The following is a 23,540-nucleotide window of genomic DNA, read 5'->3' as shown; positions in this document are numbered from 1 at the left end:
ATCAGGAAACTGGCTAAGAAACATTGCCGAGATTATCCAACATTTCCCTTCCGCTTTAATAATTTCCTCCCTTTAGGGTAATCAAACTCGGTTTCGATTTAAAATGTTAAATCCGCACACGCTGGCAGCAGTGCGGTAGTTTAGTGTTGTACTGGAAGCTGAAACAGAGGAGATGTGAGCTTGGCATTTCATCTCTCCTCACTTCTACATGCCCGTATCTCAGAAAGAAAACCTGTGAATTTCATTATTTTATTTGCTTTGGCAACACTGATTGTGCCCATCGGTCATGCTAATAAAGCACCCTGAATTGAATTGAATTGAAAACACAGGGCCTGGGATGTCTCAAAGCAAGGCACCAGAGAGAATGCTGCAGCTATAACAGGTGTACGAATTCTCTATTTATAGACCAACGTAGTTCCCTTGGTGTCCCTTGACATCACCTGCAGCAAAGCCAGCAGGGATAGTATTGCATGTTGAAAGGCGCGTGGCACACCGCAGTGTAAATGCACAATGATTTTCAGGAACAGTTTACAAACGTATTGTATTACTGCGCCCATTGTACTAGTAACAAGTCCTTTTGTGTAGCAGAGATCATTAATTTATGATGTTGGCTTCCCCCTGCTTGTGGCAGCCAGATAAGAGGAGGAGGTTTGTTTACAGCTGGTCTCAATGAGCTCTCCTGTGTCAACAAGGGAGCAGAGATCCACAGAGAGCAGAGCCGGCTCCCACACTTTCAGTGTCTGCAGAGGGGTGGTCAGGTCCCGCGCACTATGCAAAGATATAAGACTGTACACCGAGAGAGAAAAAAATAAAATCCTTTGAAAGCCAAAGGTTTCGATTTTGAAAAATAAATACATTACCCATCTTAAAAACATAAAAATGGGCTGATTCAAAAAGAACATTACATACTGTAGGGTTGACTGGATACTGTTTTATCCTGCGGCAGGGGTTTAAAAAAGAAGGACTCGTCGGTAACAGTTTAATTCAAATTTCCGGCAGGCTCTCGCATTACCGCAAGGCTACACAATCCCACTGACAATCGGTACATTTCTCTCAACGCGAGCCGTCATCATTTATTCATCCCCCAATACTGCCCCACTTCGCCCAACAGACTCAGTATTTGTGTACGTTCACAAATTGCCAATTACTCTTCGCCCACGCAATCGAACAACTGCAGAGAGCTCCAAAGACTCGGGTGAGACAACCCCCCCCTGGGGCTCTGCGCTTCCAGAATCACGTTTGGTCTACGTGTAATTTGCATCTTTCATCATGAAACAACATGGCAAACGGCTCCGACTGCAACAGTGTTATTAGAATTGTCATTGTTTTGCTTGTCGCTGTTATTCAAAGGGACCAAACCCATTTTAAGCAGCGGGGGGATTTCACTGAAGCAACTGGGGTGCACTTTGCTCAGCTGTGTCACAGCAGCACGCCACCTGGGATTTGAACCTGCAACCTTCCACGTAAGAGTCCTGAAACACTAAGCACTGTTCCATACTGCCACCTGATCAAGATCTAATCACTGTAAAGGGACCGGCATCCCCAAACAAGACAAAGACTTAATAAGTGGAGCGTGGTCAGTGCACTGTGTTAATTTGGGACAATCCAACTATGTACTATGCAGCAGTCCAACAAGTGAATTTGAGCTCCCAGTACTGCACAGCGTCCCAGAAGCTTGAGCAGAGTCAATTACACCATCTGATTTCCTGTCTTACAAATAAAACATAAATAAATCAAGTACTCAGGTGCTCGGTTCATTAGAAGCTGCTTGCAATGCATTAAAAGCACTTTTCTAAATTAATAACCAGAAAACGTCAATGAGCCACGCTGTGCACATGTGGAACTACCTAGCGCTGATGAATAATGCCATCATCCCCAAACAGCACAGTCTTTTCACCGTGATACAGAAGGATGCCCAGCACAAGCTCAGAAACGGTACATTTCACTACAAAGATCAAAGTCATCCCTGACATTCTGAAAGCATTTACTGATCAGATGGAGGGCTAAAATGTATTTTAAAAAACGAATCAGTGCAAAGGTTCAAAGAACACATGGTTTTTGATGGATGGTGAGTGATTTGTCGCCTAAGGTTTTAATCACATTTGAGCAAGAAGTCTGCAGGAAATAATAATAATGTGAAAAATCAACTGTTCTTCATCATTGCTAGTCGCTGGCAGAGTTGGCATAAGATCAAATGTTGCCTAATTGAGTATGTAGAGGACCCCCATGGGGTTTGACTGAATATATTCCTACACCAACCTCACCCCTCGTCAAACCTCACTTCAAGGGCTTTGGGCAAGGAATCAGAGCTAGAGTTAGATCAACGAATATTCATAAATAAATGGGAAGAATTAACAGTAATTAATAAAATACGATATAAAAGGGCAAAATCTCATTTTTAAATAGTAGTGGGGGTAATTAGCGTGGGGTAGGGAGAATACAACCAAAACGCCTGGGGTTAACGATAAAAATCGTTTCTCAAAAAAAAAGAATGTTTCTGAACGCGGACCGAACCTGGGGGTAGTTCACTGACCTGAGCCACAGCGGTCAGACTGTTTCAGGCTTGGACGTGGTAGGGGCCAAGGGGTAACTTGCCCTGGGGAAAGAAAGATACTGAATTGGTTTTGCCTTCTCTGCCTCATAGAGCCTGAGGAACTGCTGGTGACAATGTGAGCGACGATACACTGAGAGATCTATGCTGTACAGGTGTGCTCTCGCACGGCCTGGATAAACACAGTCCAAAACCCAAATCAGGCCGGATGTGAAAAAGCGCTTGCATGACACGTATCCTCATTAAAAGCTTCTATGCCATTGATCCCAACTCCCAGAGCCGAGAAACCTCTGCCAGACTAGCTGGAAAGTGACCTTAAAATCTTTAGTGTATCAAGGCAATGTGACAGTTTAGGGTTACTTAACAAACCGATTCAGTCAATCCATGAAGAACTCGTGGGGATGAAAACCAGAAAACTCCTTTCTCCAGAGCCAAAGGTGCAGACTGCTGCCCTGTGAAGTAAATTACGCATTTGGTTTTTTTTTAAATAAATGTGTGGTTCATGTTAAGAAGCCCAAGTAATCATCATCATTGTAACCGGCTTTCTTACATTGTATTTCAATTGATGACATACTGTACAAGCACATATATATATACACGCGTGTGCGCAAATACTTTAAAACAGAAAACCATAGTTGTGCTTTATGCCTTTTCAGCTCTACAGATCTTTGCCCAGGTGCTACGAGAAACAACAGCAGAACGCCTAATCCTAACCCACACCCCCCTAATTTCAAGCAAGTGGCAAAATTGATCAAAAGTAAAAAAAAAGTCTGATCAAGACTGTAGGCGAATTTAACCTGCTCAGTCACAACAGGCTAGCTGTCAATGAGAGGATTAACCTAAGGGGACTGGTGAAGCCTTAAAACACAAATCTCTACAAATGCACTATGTACAGTAAATACACTGCCCTGTGCACTTGTACCCCTCACTGTCTGCCCTCCCCAGGCCCCAAGACAACACAGCTGAGACCGGATGCACTCAGCAGGTGCTGTAGCCACTCTCAGTACTGCAGGGTGATCTTTACACTGTGGCAGAAGCTTTTCAGAATCTTACTCTCCGGGCTACTCAAACGAGCAGAACACAGCAAGCCTGGCACACCTCTAAAGAAAATATTTCAGTCTATTTTTGCTGCAGGAGGAAACTAGGGGGCATGGTTAAGTGTTTTTACATCACGTACGTGGCAGCACAGTACAATGATCTGACAAGGGTTTAGCCTTTGCACCAATCACAACAGCAGAATGTCTCTTTGCCACAATGGGTGGAACAAAAATCCCATCAATGACAGAAAAAAGAAATAATGGCACGTCAAAGCCCACATTTTCCAAGTCTGTAATAACATGTGCTTTCTTCCCAGCCCCTTTTAACAAAATCTCTAATGCCTCTCCTTGAAGCACACACAAACCTTAAGCCTCATTTGTGTTTCGGATTATGAGTGAAAATCCTCTCTTACGGTCAGTACAAGCAGAGTAAATTACCAGCATATAACATGTTACTGTTTTACGTAACAATAATATAGATGCTTGAAGCTGTAAAATTGAATAATTCTTGTAATTTTAATTTCTTTAATTGAATATGCAATTTCATTTATTTGATAAAATTTAATCAATTTTTCAAAAGAATTACAAGAATTTACTACATTTTTACAAGAATTACAAATGGCCCGACAAAGTTTTACAAAAGTCTGCTAGAATATACATCAGAATTTCACGGTTTGCTACAAGCGAGTGCGTTGCCCACACTCCTTTGTAACAGAAGTCGAGTGACAGGTTTGTTTTGAGGTTATAACCCATTGATGGCCCACCAGGACAATAAACACTCTGGGAATCGATGGGTTCAGACAGCATAGATGGCTTTAATAGGATCACAGAAGGAAGCCGTCAATGTTCAATGGTTCATTAACAGCCAGTCCATCTTAAAATAACCCCCAGAGCTGGAAAATAGCAAATTCTACAAGAGAACATCCATCCATTATCAGAAAGCAGCTTATTCCTTTATTCCTGATAAGGAAGGCAGCAAACTGCAGCCCATCCCTAAACCATGAGGTGCAAAGCAGATCCATGAGAATATACTGTATCTGGCACGATCCCAAAGGAAATAAAATAAACATTGGATGAGACGGTTAAGAAATAAACAGATTTAAAATGCTTTTAGGGTTATTCTGCCTCAGCTCAACCAGAGCTGCTCACTTTAAGGGGGTGATTTTGTTATTTGTGTAGATTTTTTTTTGCCGTTAGCAGAGTATGAAACAAAGCTAGACTTTTAAACTCAAGCTCATTCCGAGCTGCACTCTGTTTTTTTGCCTGTGTGTAGTGAGGGGCAGTCCCGCTGTAAACACATCTAATTTTGGAGTGCTTTTGAGGGTCTAGATGAATTTGCAGGCGTTAGAAAACCTGTGAATGGTCCCACACAGATAGCCAGGCAGGTCGTCTGGATGGTTCATGCAGAATAAGTGCTCTGGTGTTTCCATGTGTAGCTGGGGACCGTGAAACAGAAACATTTTCCAGTTTTCAATTCCTCACTGATATTTATGTGCTCGGTCCCTCTTAAGAATACGAGACACTACTTTCTAATGGTTTGGGTGTGCAGATAACTTTTGCTATTGACGACATGGGTTTTGGTTGATTTGACAGAGAATGACCTTTACCCTTGTTCTGGAAATGAAAAAATTCTCAAAAGCCAAGATGGAGGCATTGATGTATGATCTACCAGGAGACCTAGGGCCCTCCTTTCAGAGTGACCAACAGAAGAAACAACAATCCGATGGAAAGGGGGGGATTGTGTCATAACCTTTGGCGCCTTTGTCAAGTGCAATATCTCTTTCATTAAGCACAAAATAGAAAAAATGACCTTTATGGAGCAAGTCATTCACGTAGCCCTCCAGCGAACAGATTGTTTCTGCTAGGACTGCTCTGGTAGATTGCATATATGGGTGTTGCTAGCAAGGAATTCTTAACCTATGACCCCTGTTCTACATCCCACAGACGCCATCCTGTCTGTTTCTCCAAGTGGCTCCAAACAGTAGCAGATCCTCTGTATTCTACATAATGATTTAAATATGGCCACGGCACCTTTTTAACCATTTGAACCAATTCATCAGGCCTCGGGCACCGCTACAATAACATCCTATGCCTCCGTCAGGGAAAGGCCAGATTGGAGAACCAGAAAGAAAAACCAAACAAAGCTCTTTAGCATTCACATTCCACCGAGTAAAAGACACTCGCTCGTCAAACAAAAAGCTTTCCTGTCTTTCAGCAACGAAGGCTTATCGTTCTCTTCATGCACTTTATCAATGACCACACTGCACAGTACAGTACCAGACCTGGCAAAGCCTGTGTACCAGGGGCTGAGTCATGACTTTCTTTTGTACAAAAAAAAAATTGAGTTCTACACATTCCCCGCCCTTGTCAAATGTTTACGATCTACTGTACTGAGTCAGTTCTGCTGTGGCCAGATCCGACAATGAGCGCAGCCTGGAGCGCAAAACACAAGCGGCCTCTATTCAGCGTATGAGCCCTGCACATCAAGGAGCAGGAAGCCTCTTGGCAGGTCTGGGAGCACTCTACGGTCCTCGTCCAAGGAATGTCAAACGTTTCCCAAGGAAATCATTCCAGCTCCAGGAAACCCTCCAAGAGGAAGCGAGTGGAGAAATCCTCCTGCCGAGAAACGGGGGTTGGGGGGAAAGAGATATGGCGGATGCCTCCCATATCCAGAGAATTGGTATTGCATGGGATTGTCCCTGAGGCATGGGCTGACACTGTGGCCCCACACCCCCAGCTCCCTTGTTAAGAAAAAAACTACATTCCAAAAATCACACTGCACTTGGAAGGGGAGTGGGGGGTTGTTTTAGTACTCCCTCCAATTACAAATAACATCGCATATACTTCCTGCCCTCAAAGGAAAAAAGCAAACCACCTACTACAGATGCAGTAAAAGGAAAAATCCACTTGTGCAGAAAACCACACTAAGGTAAAGGCAACCGTGTGAAGTCAAACCACAAGACTGCTCACAGTGAATAAATCAATGGTGTTCTGCACAGCCAAACAAATCTACTAAGACCGTGCCTTAAGTGCCTGAAAGTATGTCATGGCTATTTACTGTCCAAATAGAAATTACAGATCATCGCTACACCCAGAAGGGGAATGCTTAGAGATCCATGCAGGACATAAAAAAAAAATCAAGAATTTCTGTATGTCATTATACTTCAGCAGCATATTTAACAACAGTGTTAGACAAGACAACACTGGTAGCACCTACACAGCAAGGTGAAACCTTAAGAGTTCTGTACACAGGGAATCGACATGTCTTTTGGGATTTTCAGGATGGCAGAGGACAGGTTAACCCACAAAGACAAGTGATGCACACAGGTACAAAAACAAAAACAAGATCTTATTATGCAACCAGCAACAACGATCAGCCCTTTGTTAAGAGTACACACACCGCCATCTGTTTCTGCATTTGTCCTGTAACACATGAGCATGCGGTCAGGTGAGGGACTCACAAGGGTCGGGTTTTATGCATATTTGGGAGAAAAAAATCCCAATGACTGCAAATTGTAAATACAAAGAGAAACCTGAGCTGTCCAGAGGAAAAAAATTAAAGCATGCTAAATTAGACAAGACTTTCAATGAAATCGCATCACTCTGAAAAGAAAAACTAGAAACAAATTGCAAAAGTCTACATCAACAGACAGAAATGACCGCTGTGCCATGTGGATAGATCTGCAGAGAGGATTAGTAAAGACATGCTTATTATGCAGCATCAGATTGTGTGCTCATCTTCTTTGGGAGTTATGAAATCAGATTACTCAGGCCAGCAGGCTGAGTGGAAAAACATCCAAGGGACTACTTTGAAATCATCCTGTAAAATCAAGTACCTATTTGGACTTTTAATTATTATTTAATTACTATTTTTAAGCACGTGCTGGAATGGTTTCAGGGTCTATGCATAAGCAGTTACTTTGCGTCAAACTGAACAGGGAAAAGGGGACTGGGAATTAAATCGGCACAAAGACAGGCATGAATTAACAACTGGAAAGGAGTAAAGTATTTACGGGACATTAAACCATTAACCGAAGGAGAGGGTTTAGCTCTGTGCTTTTTCATAGAGTCAACTACTACCTGGATCACTTCTTGAAACCAAAACAAATGTAGGACAATGAGAGAAATGATCACAGATTATTCCACGTTCTAAATATAACAACACAAGTTGCTTGTCCTCCCCATCTGGGGCTTCCGGTTAAAACCAACAGGAAAAAAAATACCCTAGATATTTTTTTCCTGTTGGGGAATAAAAAAGAATCCGAGAAGCAAATTGAAATTCAAATGCATTAGCCTCGGGAGTGAAGGAGGCTTTCTTCTATAAAAGAGAGACGTACAACAGAGACCCGAGCATTCTTCGCACCACTGAGATGGTGGAGGCACCTTAAATAAAAACACCCCCGACATCTTTATTTTACATTCAGACAACATTATGCTATTAATCATTACAGCTTTTCTAGGACGAATTAGGAAAGAACAACAACAACAACATAAAAAAAGATAAAGTCAAATGGCGTTTCTGTTTTGTTTCTTGGACTAGATTTTGTTTCCATTGGCTAATTTCCTTCAACTAGATCACGGTTTCCTGCTCGCACTCTTCTGGACCACAGACATTGAACAGTTTTTAACATTACAAGACCTAGTGTTGGGATTTCAAAAGCAAAAAAGAAAAGCGAAATGCTTCCTGCCCTCAAAAACCCAAGCAGCTGGGGAGTGAAGAGGACTGTCCCATACAAACGGGCCCTTGCCATTCATTTGCTCCCAGGTACTGAAGCTAAGTGCAGGGTCTTTAATAATATTATTATTATTATTAATTGCTTACATTTATATAGCGCTTTTCTGGACACTCCACTCAAAGCGCTTTACAGGTAATGGGGTCTCCCCTCCACCACCACCAGTGTGCAGCCCCACCTGGATGATGCGACAGCAGCCATAGTGCGCCAGAACGCTCACCACACACCAGCTATCAGTGGGGAGGAGAGCAGAGTAATGTAGCCAATTTATAGAGGGGGATTGTTAGGAGGCCATGATTGATAAAGGCCGATGGGAAATTTGGCCAAGATGCCGGGGTACACCCCTACTCTTTTCGAGAAACGCCCTGGGTTTTTTAATGACCACAGAGAGTCAGGACCTCGGTTTTACGTCTCATCCGAAGGACGGCACCTGTTTACAGTATAGTGTCCCCGTCACTACACCGGGGCATTAGGACCCACATGAGCCGCAGGGTTAGTGCCCCCTGCTGGCCCCAGTAACACCTCTTCCAGCAGCAACCTTAGTTTTTCCCAGGAGGTCTCCCATCCAGGTACTGACCAGGCTCACACCTGCTGAGCTCCAGTGGGTTGCCAGTTGTGAGTTGCAGGGTTATATGGCTGCTTTAACCAAATGGGAAGCAAAGCATGGGAAGCAAATTGAGGACCTAAGAAAGGTTATAAATGATAGGAGGCCATTCAATACCGTTTGGTAGCGAGTTGGTTTTTGCCCAAAGATCTCACCTGGCTCATTTCCATTGACAGAGCAGCAATATCACCCAATTCTGTGTAAAGAATTTACACAAATTTAAAAGCACCTCCACACAGCTTCCACTGGTGTCCTCGAGCTCGTGTCTCACTGGTAATTCTGATCTCTATTTGTCCAGGTCGTGGCATCCAGACCAGCTGCACTTTATCAATTACAACAGTGCTGCAACCAGTCCACAACATGCAGTGCGAGTTTGTGAAAGCATCGCGGTCACTAGTGACCGACTGCCCCTTAAATCACCAGGGCTGAGTCACTCGTTACAAAGAGCAGCATGAGCGTAATAAGGTTTTGGAAAATTTCCAGGGCATTTAGAATCCTACTGCCAACCCCAACTGAACCTGCAGAAGAAGGACCACGTTCATTGAAGCGCGCACACACACACAAATGCACAGAAGACCCCACAGTCCTGCCATCCCCCAGTTCAGACACCACTGCCTGCTAACCTCCTGAAAGCTGATATAAGATTAGAGATAAGTATAAGATACTTTATTGACCATATTTAATTTCATGCATTAGGAATTTGTCTCTTCCCCTAACCTAGCTTGCTCTCCATGAGACACACAGACAGGGAGAGGGAAACTTGGGGTCAGAGCACAGAGTCAGCCATTTATACAGCACCCCTGGAGCAGTTGGGGTTAAGGGCCTGGCTCAGGGGCCCAATGGAGTAGGATTCCTCTGCCAGCTGCGGGATACGAACCGGTAACCTTCCAGCCACAGGCGCAGATCCTTAGCCACAGTGCCACTGCTCCGCCCTGTAAGGCAACTAACGTTACACTGTCCAAATTCCAGACATGTTGCTCACAGATGCAAAAAGTATCCTTTAGCTTTACACAGCGAGCACAGTCTGCAGTCATACAATGCTACACACACATACAAGCACCGGGGAAAAAATCAGATATGCCTGCGCATAGCACAGAAAGATTGCATGAAAGCACCACTAACAAAAATACTACAGGAGTCTGAAGAGACTTGCCCTGAGCTAGCAGCATTGCCTGTGAACTGCAGCAGTTCACGTTCCAGAGGCCCACTGCATTTTTTCCCCCTCCCAGTGTCACACTAAAACGTGGTTACCACTGTTATGCCTGCAGTATTTCACCTCTGTGGCCCCAATGTTAACCGCTCGATTCGGCTGTAACTTTGTACTTCATCACGAGAAATGCAAATCGGCAAAGATGACTGCTGCGACAAAAACTGCCGAATCAGCTCTCAAGGGGAGGGAAAACAGGCCAGGAAAATCCTTAGCGGGAGAAAATGCCGACCACTTTTACACACCGTTCAATCACTTTCAACTCTTTCAAGTTTAATGAAAAGTTAAACACTTCTACCTTTTTAAAAAACACATTTATGCTTATACTGTGTGGAGCCAAACAAGCAGAAGTAATGCTCTAAAAGGGTCTGCAATGCTACCCTCCAGACAACACCCATCACCGATGTGCTGCACCAGCAAAGCAGAGTTAAGTGGACAATGTCTCCTTTCAGAAGTTATTTGCCCAGTAGCTAGGCTGCTCGAGGGAGCTGGAATCAGAACTGCTGTACAGCAAATATGATTTTAAACTGCGGGTGTTTGGAGCACTAATTACAATACTCTGGCAGCAGCTATCTAAAACAACCAGACTGCAATGAAGCTGCCAATACAGTGCCTTTAAAAAAAAATCAAACATGAGACAAGCACAGAGCTTCAGTTTTTCCACAGGAAGTATGGTTGAGCCGTATGGTACAGTACGCATCAGTGTCTTCTCAGGGATTCCACAAAGCATAAAATTTCATTCTGGCTTGCGTTAAAAGATGAAATCAGGGCACTTCTCAAATGCCCATTGGAGGAAAGACCCCAGTCAGCTCAAGAGCTTACCCTAGACTGGGCAAGGGAATGCACACAATACCAAGCCATTAACTTCCAACATTCAGATAATAATTCGGAAGATAATGGATTAATGCATATCCATCACTGATCTCGATAAAGGAGAATATTAATGGAACCAGCCCACAGAGTTCAGAATACTTAATAATATAGTTCTAGTTTCCTTTAAAAAAAAATGTTATTCCAGTGCAGGGTGTTACTGCAATTATTTAACTGCACTTGTGCACATTTCTTTTTCTGGCTGTTTAGCAGCACTGTAGTTGAGGTACAGTAGTAGAAACAGGAAAACACACCAAACATTATTACTGACGCCGACGAACAAAGTCCCGATGACGCACCATGAACAACTGGCAGAGAAGGAAGACTGCTCTAGATGGTGATCTTTCTCTGCACAGACAAAGCTGAGGATTTCAGAACCCCTGCAGTTCAATTCCTCAGCTGTTGGCTGTGGAATGAAACCTAGACGCCTCTGGTCCCAGGAGGTCTGGCCTACTCTGACAGACAGCATCAGAAGGCTCTTGTGGTGCAGGGCCCAGGCCTTCTTCAGGACAACTGAAAGGATCTACAAAAGAGGTCAGGAGTAAAGTTGTCTGGAGGCCAACCTCCCATCGAAAAACTGCAGAAACACGAGCAAACACACCTACAGCTGCGAAATAAAAAGAGGCAAGCGTTTCTGCAAGCTGGGGTTAATTTACTACAGAGTCAGTGCTTTTTTCTGCCGAAAAGGAATTTTAAGAAGTTTATCCTGCTGGTCTCTTTGACTCTTCAGCGACATTTACAATACATTAGTCAGCTATTTATTCCAGAAACAAAAGCAGCCTTTAACTATAAACACTGGTCTGGACAAGGCAGTAGAATGCAGTTTATATTGTAGAGGCTGCTGAACCAAAAACAAGCAGCGCATTACTACCTTCAGAAAAGCAGTTGGTTTTTATGGATTAGTAACTGCTTCTCCTTCAAAAAGCAATGATTTTAGTTGGATAAAAGTTAAACAGAATGAGATCCATACAAGTAAACTCTATACTACCATCATGAATCTATGTTGATATACCTTATTATAAATATCTTCACGCCCACTTGTTTGTGACTTGACATGTCACAAACATTTTAGCATCATCCAAAAACCCACTATAATGTCTTAATTTCTGCCCGTTTATGACATTTGGCAGCAAGAAGTGCAACACTGAAGAAAATGGCTGACAAAGTTATGTTAATTGAAGCACGTCTAAAAAATGAATTACCTGGAGTGAGGACGAAGACAGATAAGCAGACTGGTAAAATTCACAGTACTGGCTGTAATCAAAATGGAAATATAATACATAAATCTTCCTTTTGATTACTAGAATACTAGGTAGCAATACATTTTTCCCCCTACATGACACTTTCAGAAAGGGGCTCTTTCTTTCTTTTTACTTCAAATTCAAATACTCGGAAAGCAGCACTTGGGGAACGAAAAAAAAGCGCCTGCAAACGAACATGTCAGATCCAGAGCTTCAAGCCCTGCGCTTTGCGGTTTGTTTATACTGTGCCAAATAAGCAAATCCAGAGCAGGCACAGCAGAGGAATGCAAACAATGTCTCCAAAAAAAAAAAAAGAGCTGAGCTGCTCAAAAGGAAGAGGACACATTTCAGTAGCGCTGTCCTCTCCCGTCAGAACAGTCTCCCCAAAACCAGAATCTTACAGCCCGAATGTGAACCGCAGCCCCCAGGACTATCACAGTGATGCAACTCTACTCCCATCAATACAAAGGCGTGTTTTCAAGCCGTGTTTACACCGCCTGGCTGTCAGAGAGCTTTCAACGGGGGCTGCACAGCTGAGCACGCGTTACAGCCCTCTGCACAGCCCCTGCGAGCTTACAGGCAGAAACAATAAAGGACTTTTCTGCAAGAGAATGCAACTGATCTACCCTTCTCTACTGAAACTAGCCCCTTCAGACCCTCGTCAACATTTCTGTCTCCATTAGGACTTCAGGCATCCCTCTTGATGGGTATTCCATGCAAAGTCTCTTCTTTTTTAACAGTGAAGTCAAAAACCTCCCAGAAAATAAAATCAGGATTTGGCACACACAAAGAACCTCACTGGATGTTTATGGCTGGGAATACTTTGCACTGAAATTTAACTGGCCTTCTGATGTGCCGTTGCTGAAGTTGGAACCTCACACAAAGGCACTATAGAAAGAGCTCGGGGATAATGAATCTGCGGCCATGTGATTCAGGCACCCCACTCTCTGCATTCCCGCCCAACTTACACACAGCAAGCCAGTTCCAGGACAACTCAGGCTGGCAAAGCCCAGGGGGATCCAGGCATTCATGCACTTCTGTAGGGAAGTGTTTCAGAAAGAGCAGCTCCCTCCGAAGAATCTCTGCCAGTGCTGGGAGCATGGTCTCACACGGAAGAAAAATGTGCACATGTGCTCAGGGCATCGCTGGGACAGCTGTGGGAAGGAACTGAACCCCAAAACTTGCCAGTTACAGGAGGGAGCCAGTACAGCTGATCCCATGCTGTAGCAAATCCAGATGATTTTGGAGATAGCTAATCAAATTATATCAGTGGAATGCATTTCCTTGTCCATTTTATTAACGAGGTTCAGTTGCAAAGCTTTAGTTCCACTCTATCAGTTGATCTGCATTATTGCTTCAGCCAGGAGGTGAACATGTGGTTCTGATTTGTGCTTCACTTCCGCAAGTCCCTGGTTAAAGTGCCCCTGCAGAAAACACCTCAGTACCCCTGGCCTTCATTCAGGAACAAGATTCTGACCGGCCCCTAAGGATTCTCTTTCTCCAACTGGAATTTATGGGGATCTACGTTCAAAAACGTGTCAGTAAAAGCGTGTTCACAGCACTTCATTAAAGAACAAAAAAGATTGAACGCACAGCAAAACCCAACAGAAGTAGGAAAAGGTTCATGTGAGGAATAGATTCACGAAAAGGCTACCACACAACAGGCTGACCTGCTCCCCCAATTTCCCCCACATATTCCTACAGAACGGAGAGGTTTTCCCCGATTCGGACAATAAGTAAGACGCCCACTCCTGGAACAGAATCCATATCTCCCGGTTGTCTTCGCCGGACATTCCTAGGGTAATACAGGGAATTCAGCCAGAACCTTCAGTCATAAAATACATGATCCGGAATTCAATGGGCTAAGAGGCAATAACGACAGAAAGCCTGGCACCACATGTTGGTAACAACTTCCTCCCTCCCTCCACAGGGCAAAGTTCAAAACCTTGTCTTTGGTTTGCCAACCAAGAGTAAGATATAGCACCACTTTTGTATGCTTCTTCCCTTTATTTTTTAATTTTCAATCAAAGTTCACATGCCATCCATCATTAAAGAGCAATACGATTAAGAGAACAACAGAAAAACCCCACCATGGAAGGAAACGGTGTATGATGTCATAAAGAAACAGTTACAACGAGATCTCCAGTCATCAATTGTCCTCTAGCTCTCTTGTAACTGCCGTCCCGACAGGATCTAATCCCAGGCCTCGGGAGAAAAAGAAATCGCTGGAATGGTGTTCACATTGTCGACAGGAAAGAGGACTTGAGCTCCAGCTCTACGAGCTACCACAGAATCAGAAAGCAGCCAGCAGACTGTCAATTCTGTGCAGCATTTCCATCGGTCCCACCCACTCCAGAGACTGTGGTGAAACTGATGTCCTGGAAATTGTCTATCCGATCCTGGGGACTTGATGAACCAATCCACAGCTGTCTACAAAAAGCAGTTCAATCCAAGCCAAAGTCTGAAGTTCTTGTATCTGCCCCGTTGATTCTAAAGCAGTCCCATGATATGGGAGAGAACAACTGAATCTTTCATTGTGTATCGTTTTGGGGGTACTTCATCGTGCTGCTGTTTAAAGAAACATAAAAGGCTCAGGAAGATGCTCACTGTAAACACACCTCTGAAACTCTGGAGATACCTTCAAGACTGTATGATAACGGGACCTTGGCAAAGCAAAAGTAAGACAAGCTTGAGGGCAGACATACTCTAGGTTAAAATACAGTTTACAAATATTGTTCAAACAGTTCTAAGATTTATTCCAGCCTACACATCAAGGGGAAGACCTGCCAATAATGTAACCACCAATTACCACCCATTCAACTCAAGCTAAACGTATTGATTCACACTCCTGTCTACCTCATCAAAACTATCACTTTCAAAGGCTGACCACATCTCACACAGGTGAGTTTGAGCAATGGCTGATTGGCTAATAGGTCTCACCTTGATGAAGAGTGGAGAACAATTTAAAACTATTTCTGCACTGTTTGTAAAATGCACCTGAAAGCACCACTGCTCGAGGGCACACATTCTGCATGGAGGTGGTTAGGAAAGTAATCAGGTGATCATATCATGCAGAGGCGGCCACAATCCAGCAGGTTTTATATTTCACTCTTAGTTTCTAAACACATTTTGACCATATTAAATTGGTTGGAAATCACAGGAAATTATTTAGTTAAATTAAATTGACTGATTAGACCAATCAAAACCCTCACGTCCCCGGTCTTTACAAACTGGTGATTTAAGGTTGACTTGAAAGAACTGCCGGACTGTGCCTCCCTAGGAACAGGACTGACCACTTCCGAAGGACAGCAAATGTACCCGAGGCACAAGACAGGAGTTGTTAATCCACTAGAAGGATGTAAGACTGGCACCGACTGGTGTGATTTATGCAGAAGTCCCATGGCTCAGATCTGTGAAGGAGCTCAAATCAGAGAGCAGGCTCAGCTCTATGGACCAGATGTCTCCAATTTGGTATGTTTCATTACCCCTCGGCATTTCCCCTGGAGCAGCCAGGAGCTGTGCCACATGCGCTTTCCCCCGAAACGTGCTGATCATGATCATGGTCCAGCAGACCATGGGCTGACTCTCCACCGGTTGGCACCAACATTCCCGCCAGGCACAGTGGGGCTGACTGAATTTCCCGACTCATGTGGTTCTGCATGGGGAGGACTACGTGTGGCAGTCCTCATTCTCCCTGTGCAGGACAGGAATTGTTGCCAGAATGTCAAAGTCTCAGCTGGCACTTCCAGACTGAGTAGGTGTGCTCCACCTTTGTGCCGTGTTGCCCTGCCATGGCAAATCTTAGGAAGAGGTAAAGGTTTATTCCATGCTGAAAGGAGGACTAAGAAATGGCTCCCCGAAACTCTGTGTCCCTTTTCCTTTCGGCATGGAATAAACCTTTACCTGTTCCTTTGCAGCCTATGCAGCTCCCTACTTGAACTTCTATGGCAAATCTTTGCTAATCAAAGTCATGTGCACAACCTGGGTAAATTAAGCAATTAATGATGAATTAATTGCAAAACATGCTGGAAGATTCAGAGTTCTATAAAATGCCAAGATTGACTGTCCCCTGGTACAGAGGAACAGCCGCACGGATGAATCAGCAATCCATGGGAAGAATCAAAGAAACTGATCTATCCACCTGGCGAGAAAAGAAGGCATTTAAGGTTCTATTTTTTTGCTCCTAATCCAAAGTTAAAAATGGAGTAATAGATTAGTTTTCGATGGACTGTGCAGCTGGAATAACACAACTCCTGAAACAGAAGACTTAAACCATCCCCAGGCCGTACTTTTTTCATGTCTTCCTGAGAACTGAATCTGAATAATTGTTTTATACAGCTCTGCAATACACATGCTCTTTACTTGGTTGTAAGTTCTTGGCAGTTCCATTTTCTTTTCCGTCCCCTGATGGGTTCAAACGAAGTGGGTTTCACTCCGATCTTAACTCAAATAAACATCCACAATATAAATTCAAGAGGACACAAAGCAGTTAGCTACAGCGTTCACACCCACAACGTCCTTGAGCAGGACTGAAATGCATGAGGTAAACCACACAGTAAAGTATATCTAAATAGCATAAGATCAAGCAAAAGAAAACATCTGTTCAAGCTGGTACAGCTGTGCAATTGCACTAAATAACTCGCACAAAGGAATCTGGCTACAGTTCCTTCTGTAAGAAGAACATCTAATATCATGGCAACCTAGTGCAAAGGTGACTCAGCAGCAGCAAGACGAGTCAGCAAAATCTGACATGACTAAACATTGACAGTAACCTGAAGAAATGCGTCAATGAGGAAACCCATCGGTGTACCAAAGGAAGAGGCTAGACGAAACATTTTCCACAAAAATTGCCCCAACACAATAGCACACAGTGCTGCAAAACATGTTAGGGAAAAGAGTTTTGGATTCCAAAAGACAATGAGCTCTTTAAACCTACGGTGCTTGAACAAATAGAAACGAATTGTTAGAACAGATAGGCTGCTTTCCCTCTCTCTGATTTCTCTTAATACCTTATAAAAAATTAAATCTATTAGTTTGCGAAACAAGTTTTAACTGTAAATATCCTCAAAAGAAAATGCAAGATGCCTTAAACCACCCAGCATATTAATATTCCTTGGACTTTCTCCAAAACCAAACAGCCAGATGTTGCACAATTGCAAACCCTTCGTGTTTTTCAAACAAAGGTCATAAGATTTTGGCTGAAAATGGCATTCAGACGTTTTGCTTAAGAAGACCATCAAGGCGTTTTGGAAACCACGTTTCGTAGCTTAAATCCCAAGGAATCATTCTGAGAAAACTGGAAAGCCCATGTACTGATCCGCACCCCACCCACCCTTCTCCAGGGGTCAAATGCCGCAACTTTCAGTGCAGAACTGTCCTCCGAACTCGCATGACAGAGAAATCACCACTTGCAATATTACAGGCTCCTACGCTTTGTAAAGAAGGTTTTACATGAATGCATTAAACATACCCACTTCAAAACAAGGAAAAAGAATTAAGCTGGCTGCAGGGAGCTTTCTGCCAGAATACAATTTTCTCTTCCGCTTTACATAAAAAAGATTCAGGAGGTCTTCCTATTTAATGGATTCTGGACCCAGGAACAAGCTTTAGCTGCAGTGAGAAACGTTAGCTGTTTTACAAGACATACAGGGGTGCCTGTTAGAGCTGGCCATCCTAATTAATTCATAAATTTCTTCTGACATGCCATGAAATTCTTCTACTCCGAAATGACCAAAATCATTTTCTAAAAACGGCAGATCTTCTAACCAACTGGAAAGCTGGGGCTTTAAGAAATGAAAGAACACACATCTGAATTTTGAACACATCCTCATTTACTGCTAGTCAGTCATTGAGGTAAATGGCTGTCAAATACCTACAGTACAATGAATAAAATCCACACTTGAATTAACAATCTCATTTATGGAATTACTTATTGCACATTAGATTCAAAAATACAGTAGCGTGTCAAGGATAAAAGTTTTATCCAAAACATTACAAAATGACATCTTACAGAGCATGCATTTTGATCTGCTTTCATAAGGTTATTAAAAAGGAATCTGAATCCTGGCTCCCTGGTCTTCAGCTTTAATCACCCAGGACTTCCATGACAAAAAAGCCTCCTCCTTACAGATTTCTACTACCAGAGCGTCTGTTTTCAAAACTTATTTTGCACTAATTTTACAAATTTCCTTGTACAACATATTACTTTAAACCAGTCAATCAGAGGTTGCTTTGAAATTTGAAGAACCACAGAAATAATCAAAGTGTTTGAAGAACATTCGCCACTTATTTTGGAAAGAAGCAAATTCTTACAAATTGCCATTACACTGCTATAGCCCCTATATAAACTGCTGGAAGCAGACATGATATCGCATAGCTTAAAATTCACCATTGCAAACCCTTCGTGTTTTTCCAAAAGGTCATTAAATTTTGGCTGGTAATGGCATTCAGATGTCTTTTCAAATCCAATCAACTGTGTGATTTGATTGGCAAGCCTAGATAACTTTTTCTGGTCATTTCCCTATGCAATATCATATCTTTCCCCACCTGACCACTTATGAGCGATTTTGTCAGCCTCACAAGTCCACACAGGAATGGCTGCCTTTTAGCATTGGAAACGTATCGGAGAGAGACAATCACAGGCAGGATACTTGAGTCGGAGTGTCGAGCCAACTGTCACGTGAAGGAGTAACCAGTTCTTCCACAGAACAAATAAGATGGGTAGTTTTCAAAGCTATTGGCGCCAGAGGGAAAACAAAAACTGCTCCCCATTTTCTGAAAACAACTGCAAAACTTTAAGTGTGAAAAACTCAGCTAAAAAGCAGAAGAAATATGAAACTCATTAGAAATCAGTAGGAGCTGGAAGATCTGAACCAGTTTCACAAGAGCGCAAAGCTGTTAGAGATCCATACCACCATGGTGAAGAATCAATCTCAATTACCAGACAGCACAGATTTCTCTCCGAATTATGGGAAAGATGGCAGAGAAAACTGGGGCCACAGATACAGGAACCATCAAAGCTCGGAGTGATATTAAGCCTTTACACAGACAGTACGTTTGACTCAGTCGCTAATGAGAACATTTATCGGCATGAGGTCTCACTCATAAAGCAAGGAGCAATCTATAATTTCTCAAGCATCTCACCGAGAGAAGTACTTCTGTTTGTCTTTTAATGGCATAGGGAAAAAAAAACCCAACTGTGCTCAGACCCATTCCAATTAAACTCTGATCAAATGTAATGAATAATTGATACTGTGTAACATTCCTAATTGATTTGAACTTGAAATAAATTATTTAATAAAGATTTATGGCCACCTATTTTTAAACACTGGCCCTCATATTAAACAAGAAATGAGGAGCTCTCCAGACGTCAGTGCACTAGAAGCCTCTGAACTTTATACCCGTCCTTTGCAAAAGCCTATTCAAATCTGAATACATTTACTCATCATCTATTCCTTCTTCACCAAGTTTGAGTCATAAACAGGTGTAAAGCTATTGCCTGAGCAGCTCTTACCAACACACATAAGGAAAACGTACAGCACAAATCAGCTCTTTTATCACTAGCTAGCAGTTCATCTGAGAATTCAGGTATCCTGCAGAAGACAGTTTACATTAAAAAAAAACATACAACTTGTATTGCATGGCAATATCACTCAGAAGCGGCCCTCATTACTCCCAAAACAATACATTCATCAACTCATTCTCATGCCTCTGGATGCACTCTACAAACATACATTAGACAGCAAGACAAAGCAAAACTGAACCACTAATGTGAAACAATGAGCTTGCAGTCAGTAGGAGCTCTCAAGATGATGAGACTATATCTGAAGAGAGACGTTACAATTCTGTCAGACGTCAAAATACGTGATTTACTGTCGCTACACTCAGAAGAAGTACACTTGTGCAATGGGGGGCTGTCAGAGACTGACCTGTAATATCGCCATCAAACAGATTGGGGTCATGAATGATTCCTACGACAAAGTTGCAGAAAATCTCTCCCACACACACACAAACTGTCCTAAAGCTTTGGGGCTGTGAATGCATTCAGCTAAAGATTCAAACGTTTATTTGACATTTTGAGAAATAAAACCAAATAAATTGCATCACAGGGCAACACCGGACGAAGATGTAAAAATATTAGCATGCTGAATATCGGTGATCATTTCTACAGCTACCATTTATTTTCTAGGGTTAACTCTAGGCTGTACAAAGCATTCTTTGAAATATACAAACCTTTAGATCTCAAACACATTAAAAAGGTATCTAGTATGCACTGAAAAATAGCTAAACCATTCCAAGCAGACCATGAAAACAGCTAATTGCACTAAGGCACTAAACACTATATAGAAACTAAATGAAAACAGCAAATTGCATTTATTATCATCCATTTAATACAAATACATACTATATGTTGGGAAGATCGCAAGGAAAATAGTTTTTTCCGTCTTAAAATCACCTCGATATGATTAAAAAAACTGTCCAGCACGTTCAAGACGCCTATAGTTTTCTATAGCTCAGGTCTCAATCTAAGAGATCCGGCTAACCAATTTTAAATAAAAGTCTGGTCGACCTCTGCAAACACTTTATAAGTGTAACATCAAAAGATTCTTCACAGCTCATGATTTTATAGACGCCTGAGAGACAGAAGTAATCTACATCGTGGGATGAAACATTTTATTACTTTTATCCTGACATTATCGCGTTGAACTCTATTTCAGTACGGGCATTCAAAATTTCACAACACGTTTCTGCTATTCAAGCGATTTTATTACAGATAGAGGAGCACCAGTGAATTGGAATTCCTAACGTTGTCTCAAAACAAAAACAAAAAACCGCAAACAAATATTTTGACAGCAAATTAGTCACAAAGCGATACTGGAATAACCCGGTCACTTCACACATCCTTAATGGCTATAACCAGCAGTATGACCGAAATCTCTCATGCGCCTGCTTCGATCATATCTCCTAAATGAACCAAGTAATATGGAATTTTATAGTTACTTAGGTTAAACAGAAGCCTGGCTCTATTAGCTACAAACAAGCCATTGCAAATGAAAGCCTAAAAATTGAGCGTTAATACCCTGGCAAGATACAAATCAGCTATAATCACAAAAATAACATTCAGTTTTATAACAATATAAATGGTCTTACAATTTACAAGATTTATTCCACACTCGAATAAAAAGAACACAACATCTATTGAGTTTTCAGCAAAATGCAACAACAACAACAACAACAACAAAAAAACAGGGGTAAGGCAGCCCTAGAAATGTAGTGTATATGTACTTACACCCAACCCCGCAGTTACACACTCATTCACAATTTCAGCTTTCAATATACGGTCTAGTACCTAAAGCTTAAAGTTGCACCTGAGCGATCGCTGATGCTCTCATAAAAATCATCCCCTTTATTCACTGCGACTTTAAAAAAAAAAAATAAAGTACCAACAAAACTGAGTGGTTTTTCAATGCCAGAGCCCGTGGACCTTGTAACATTTATCGGGTCAGTAACTCAAAGCATCTCGGTGTGTATCTGCCAACGCTACAAGCCCAGGGAGAGGGTGTGAATGCCCACTACTTGCGGACCAGTCACTCCTGTCGTGCCGTGACATGCAGTTCACAAAGGTCTTTAAAAAAAGAGAGCGACGGACAGTTTTTAAAACCGACATCCCAACGACTGCGTTACTAAAAAAAAAAGGCCCCGATACAAAAAAAAATGTGCGATGCATGCTTGATCGCTTACACTCAATCTGTTACGCAGCTACTGTAGAGAGAACAAACACGGGGATGACAGGGGGATTATGGATGTCACAGAAAGCGGGGTGTTCAGCTACACAAATCGGTTGCCGTTTTCCCCCAACTGCACATGCACATTTTTTTTCCCCCCCCAGCAAAACCAGCCCGAATGGCACTGGTCTTGATCTTCACCCAGCCTTAGACCCCGGAGACCCAAGCATGAGACAAATAATAATAAAAAATCAAATCAAATCAGATCTCTCCGGGCTGTTGTGTGTACCTCGGAACGCAGCTCGGGGAAGAGCGGTCTATCTCCCAGGTTGCAAAGAGGTTCATGGGAACGGGCATCGGGCCGGAGCTCCCAGAGCCCGAGCCGCCGGCTGCCGCTGCCGCTGCCGCAGCCGCCCCGGGTCCGGCCGGGGTGGCCGCCACCGCTGGCCCGCCGCCGCCGCCACTGCCTGGGTTCAGGAAGGCGGCCCGAACCCCTCCTCTCTCCACAGCCGCCGCCATCATCGCCTCTCCCGGGTAGCAGCTGAAGCCGTCTGTCTGGCGCTGGTGCTCGCTCGCTCGCCGCTCCCAGCGACTCTGCCCGCTCCTTCAATGAAACAACACATCCAGGACCGGAGAGCTCAGGCTTTCAAGAGGCACTCATGGGCGGGGCCACGGAGCGACCAGAGACGGGAGGGAAGGCAGTTTTGCTGAAGTACGCCAGGGGGAGCGATTGAACAGCAACAAGAAACAAAACGCGGTTGCAAATGAGGAGACTTCCGATCTATAGCCCGCTTGGTAGTCAGCGACTTGACCTCATCCAGCTGTTTCTTTAAAGAAGCCAAGGGCATCGGCTTCAGCAGCACGTCTGGTTAGCTTGTTCTGTAATCCAACAACCATTTGCATAATTAAAAAATGGAATGCCTTTTCTCCAAATTTTCCCAGTTAATTAAAGATTCCCAACAAGAGGGGACCACTTTCTCCTATCTCCACTTCTTGAAAGATGCGACTTATTCGTCTTCGAGAACACAGCTGGGAAGTGTGTTGCAGAAAATCTCAACCTTTTGTGTAAAAAAGGACCTCCTGATTTCAGTTTTCAATGCACTCCCACGTAATGTAGTTTCCACTTGTGCTCTCTGGTTATTTTTCACTGTTTATTCTGAAAAATACGATTGGTTGACTTTATCACTGCCTTGAAGATGTTGGATACCCGTATCAGGTCCCCTCGTAATCTTCTCTGTTAAAGGTTAAAACGTTCCCCTCCAGCTACTGTATAGTGACCATACTCATTCACATCAAAAACACCGGATTTAGCAAGCAGCCCATTAATAGTAAATTTACTTAACTCCTGAAAAGTGCTCTTTAGTCTGTTTAAAATTACCTAATTACAAAAAAACACTCCTAATTACGTTATTATCTAGGTTTTGTGTAAGGCATTTCACGGGCTTCAGTGTGGTTGGTGATCTGTACCTACAGTAGGTGACTTCCCGTCTTACTGAAAATTATTGAAATCGTCTGTGTTGGGGAAAGTTATGAGCATTTCCTGTTCAAATAAGGTGCTAGACATTCCTGCTG

General features: G+C 43.0%; 1 protein-coding gene across 7 annotated transcripts in view; it reads right to left on the bottom strand.

Moving 5' to 3' along the window:
- Window positions 1–22,755, bottom strand: part of LOC148646103 (phosphofurin acidic cluster sorting protein 2-like) — an 87,097-nt gene extending 64,342 nt beyond the window's left edge. For 3 of the 7 annotated variants that reach the window (XM_088609954.1, XM_088609956.1, XM_088609959.1), the window contains exon 1: window positions 22,258–22,755. In XM_088609954.1, the coding sequence (XP_088466080.1) occupies window positions 22,258–22,490 (233 nt within the window). In that variant the 5' untranslated portion in view covers window positions 22,491–22,755. The remainder of the gene's footprint in view (window positions 1–22,257) is intronic. The other 4 variants (XM_088609958.1, XM_088609961.1, XM_088609957.1 and 1 more) reach the window with 3 other exon arrangements.
- Window positions 22,756–23,540: the final 785 nt, after the last annotated feature.

This window comes from Lepisosteus platostomus, chromosome 17 (genome assembly GCF_059453375.1).
Source record: "Lepisosteus platostomus isolate fLepPlt1 chromosome 17, fLepPlt1.hap1, whole genome shotgun sequence".
NCBI classification, from domain to species: Eukaryota; Metazoa; Chordata; class Actinopteri; order Semionotiformes; family Lepisosteidae; genus Lepisosteus; species Lepisosteus platostomus.
Note: the sequence above shows the minus strand (reverse complement) of the source record. Positions and strands in the feature narration are given on the sequence as shown.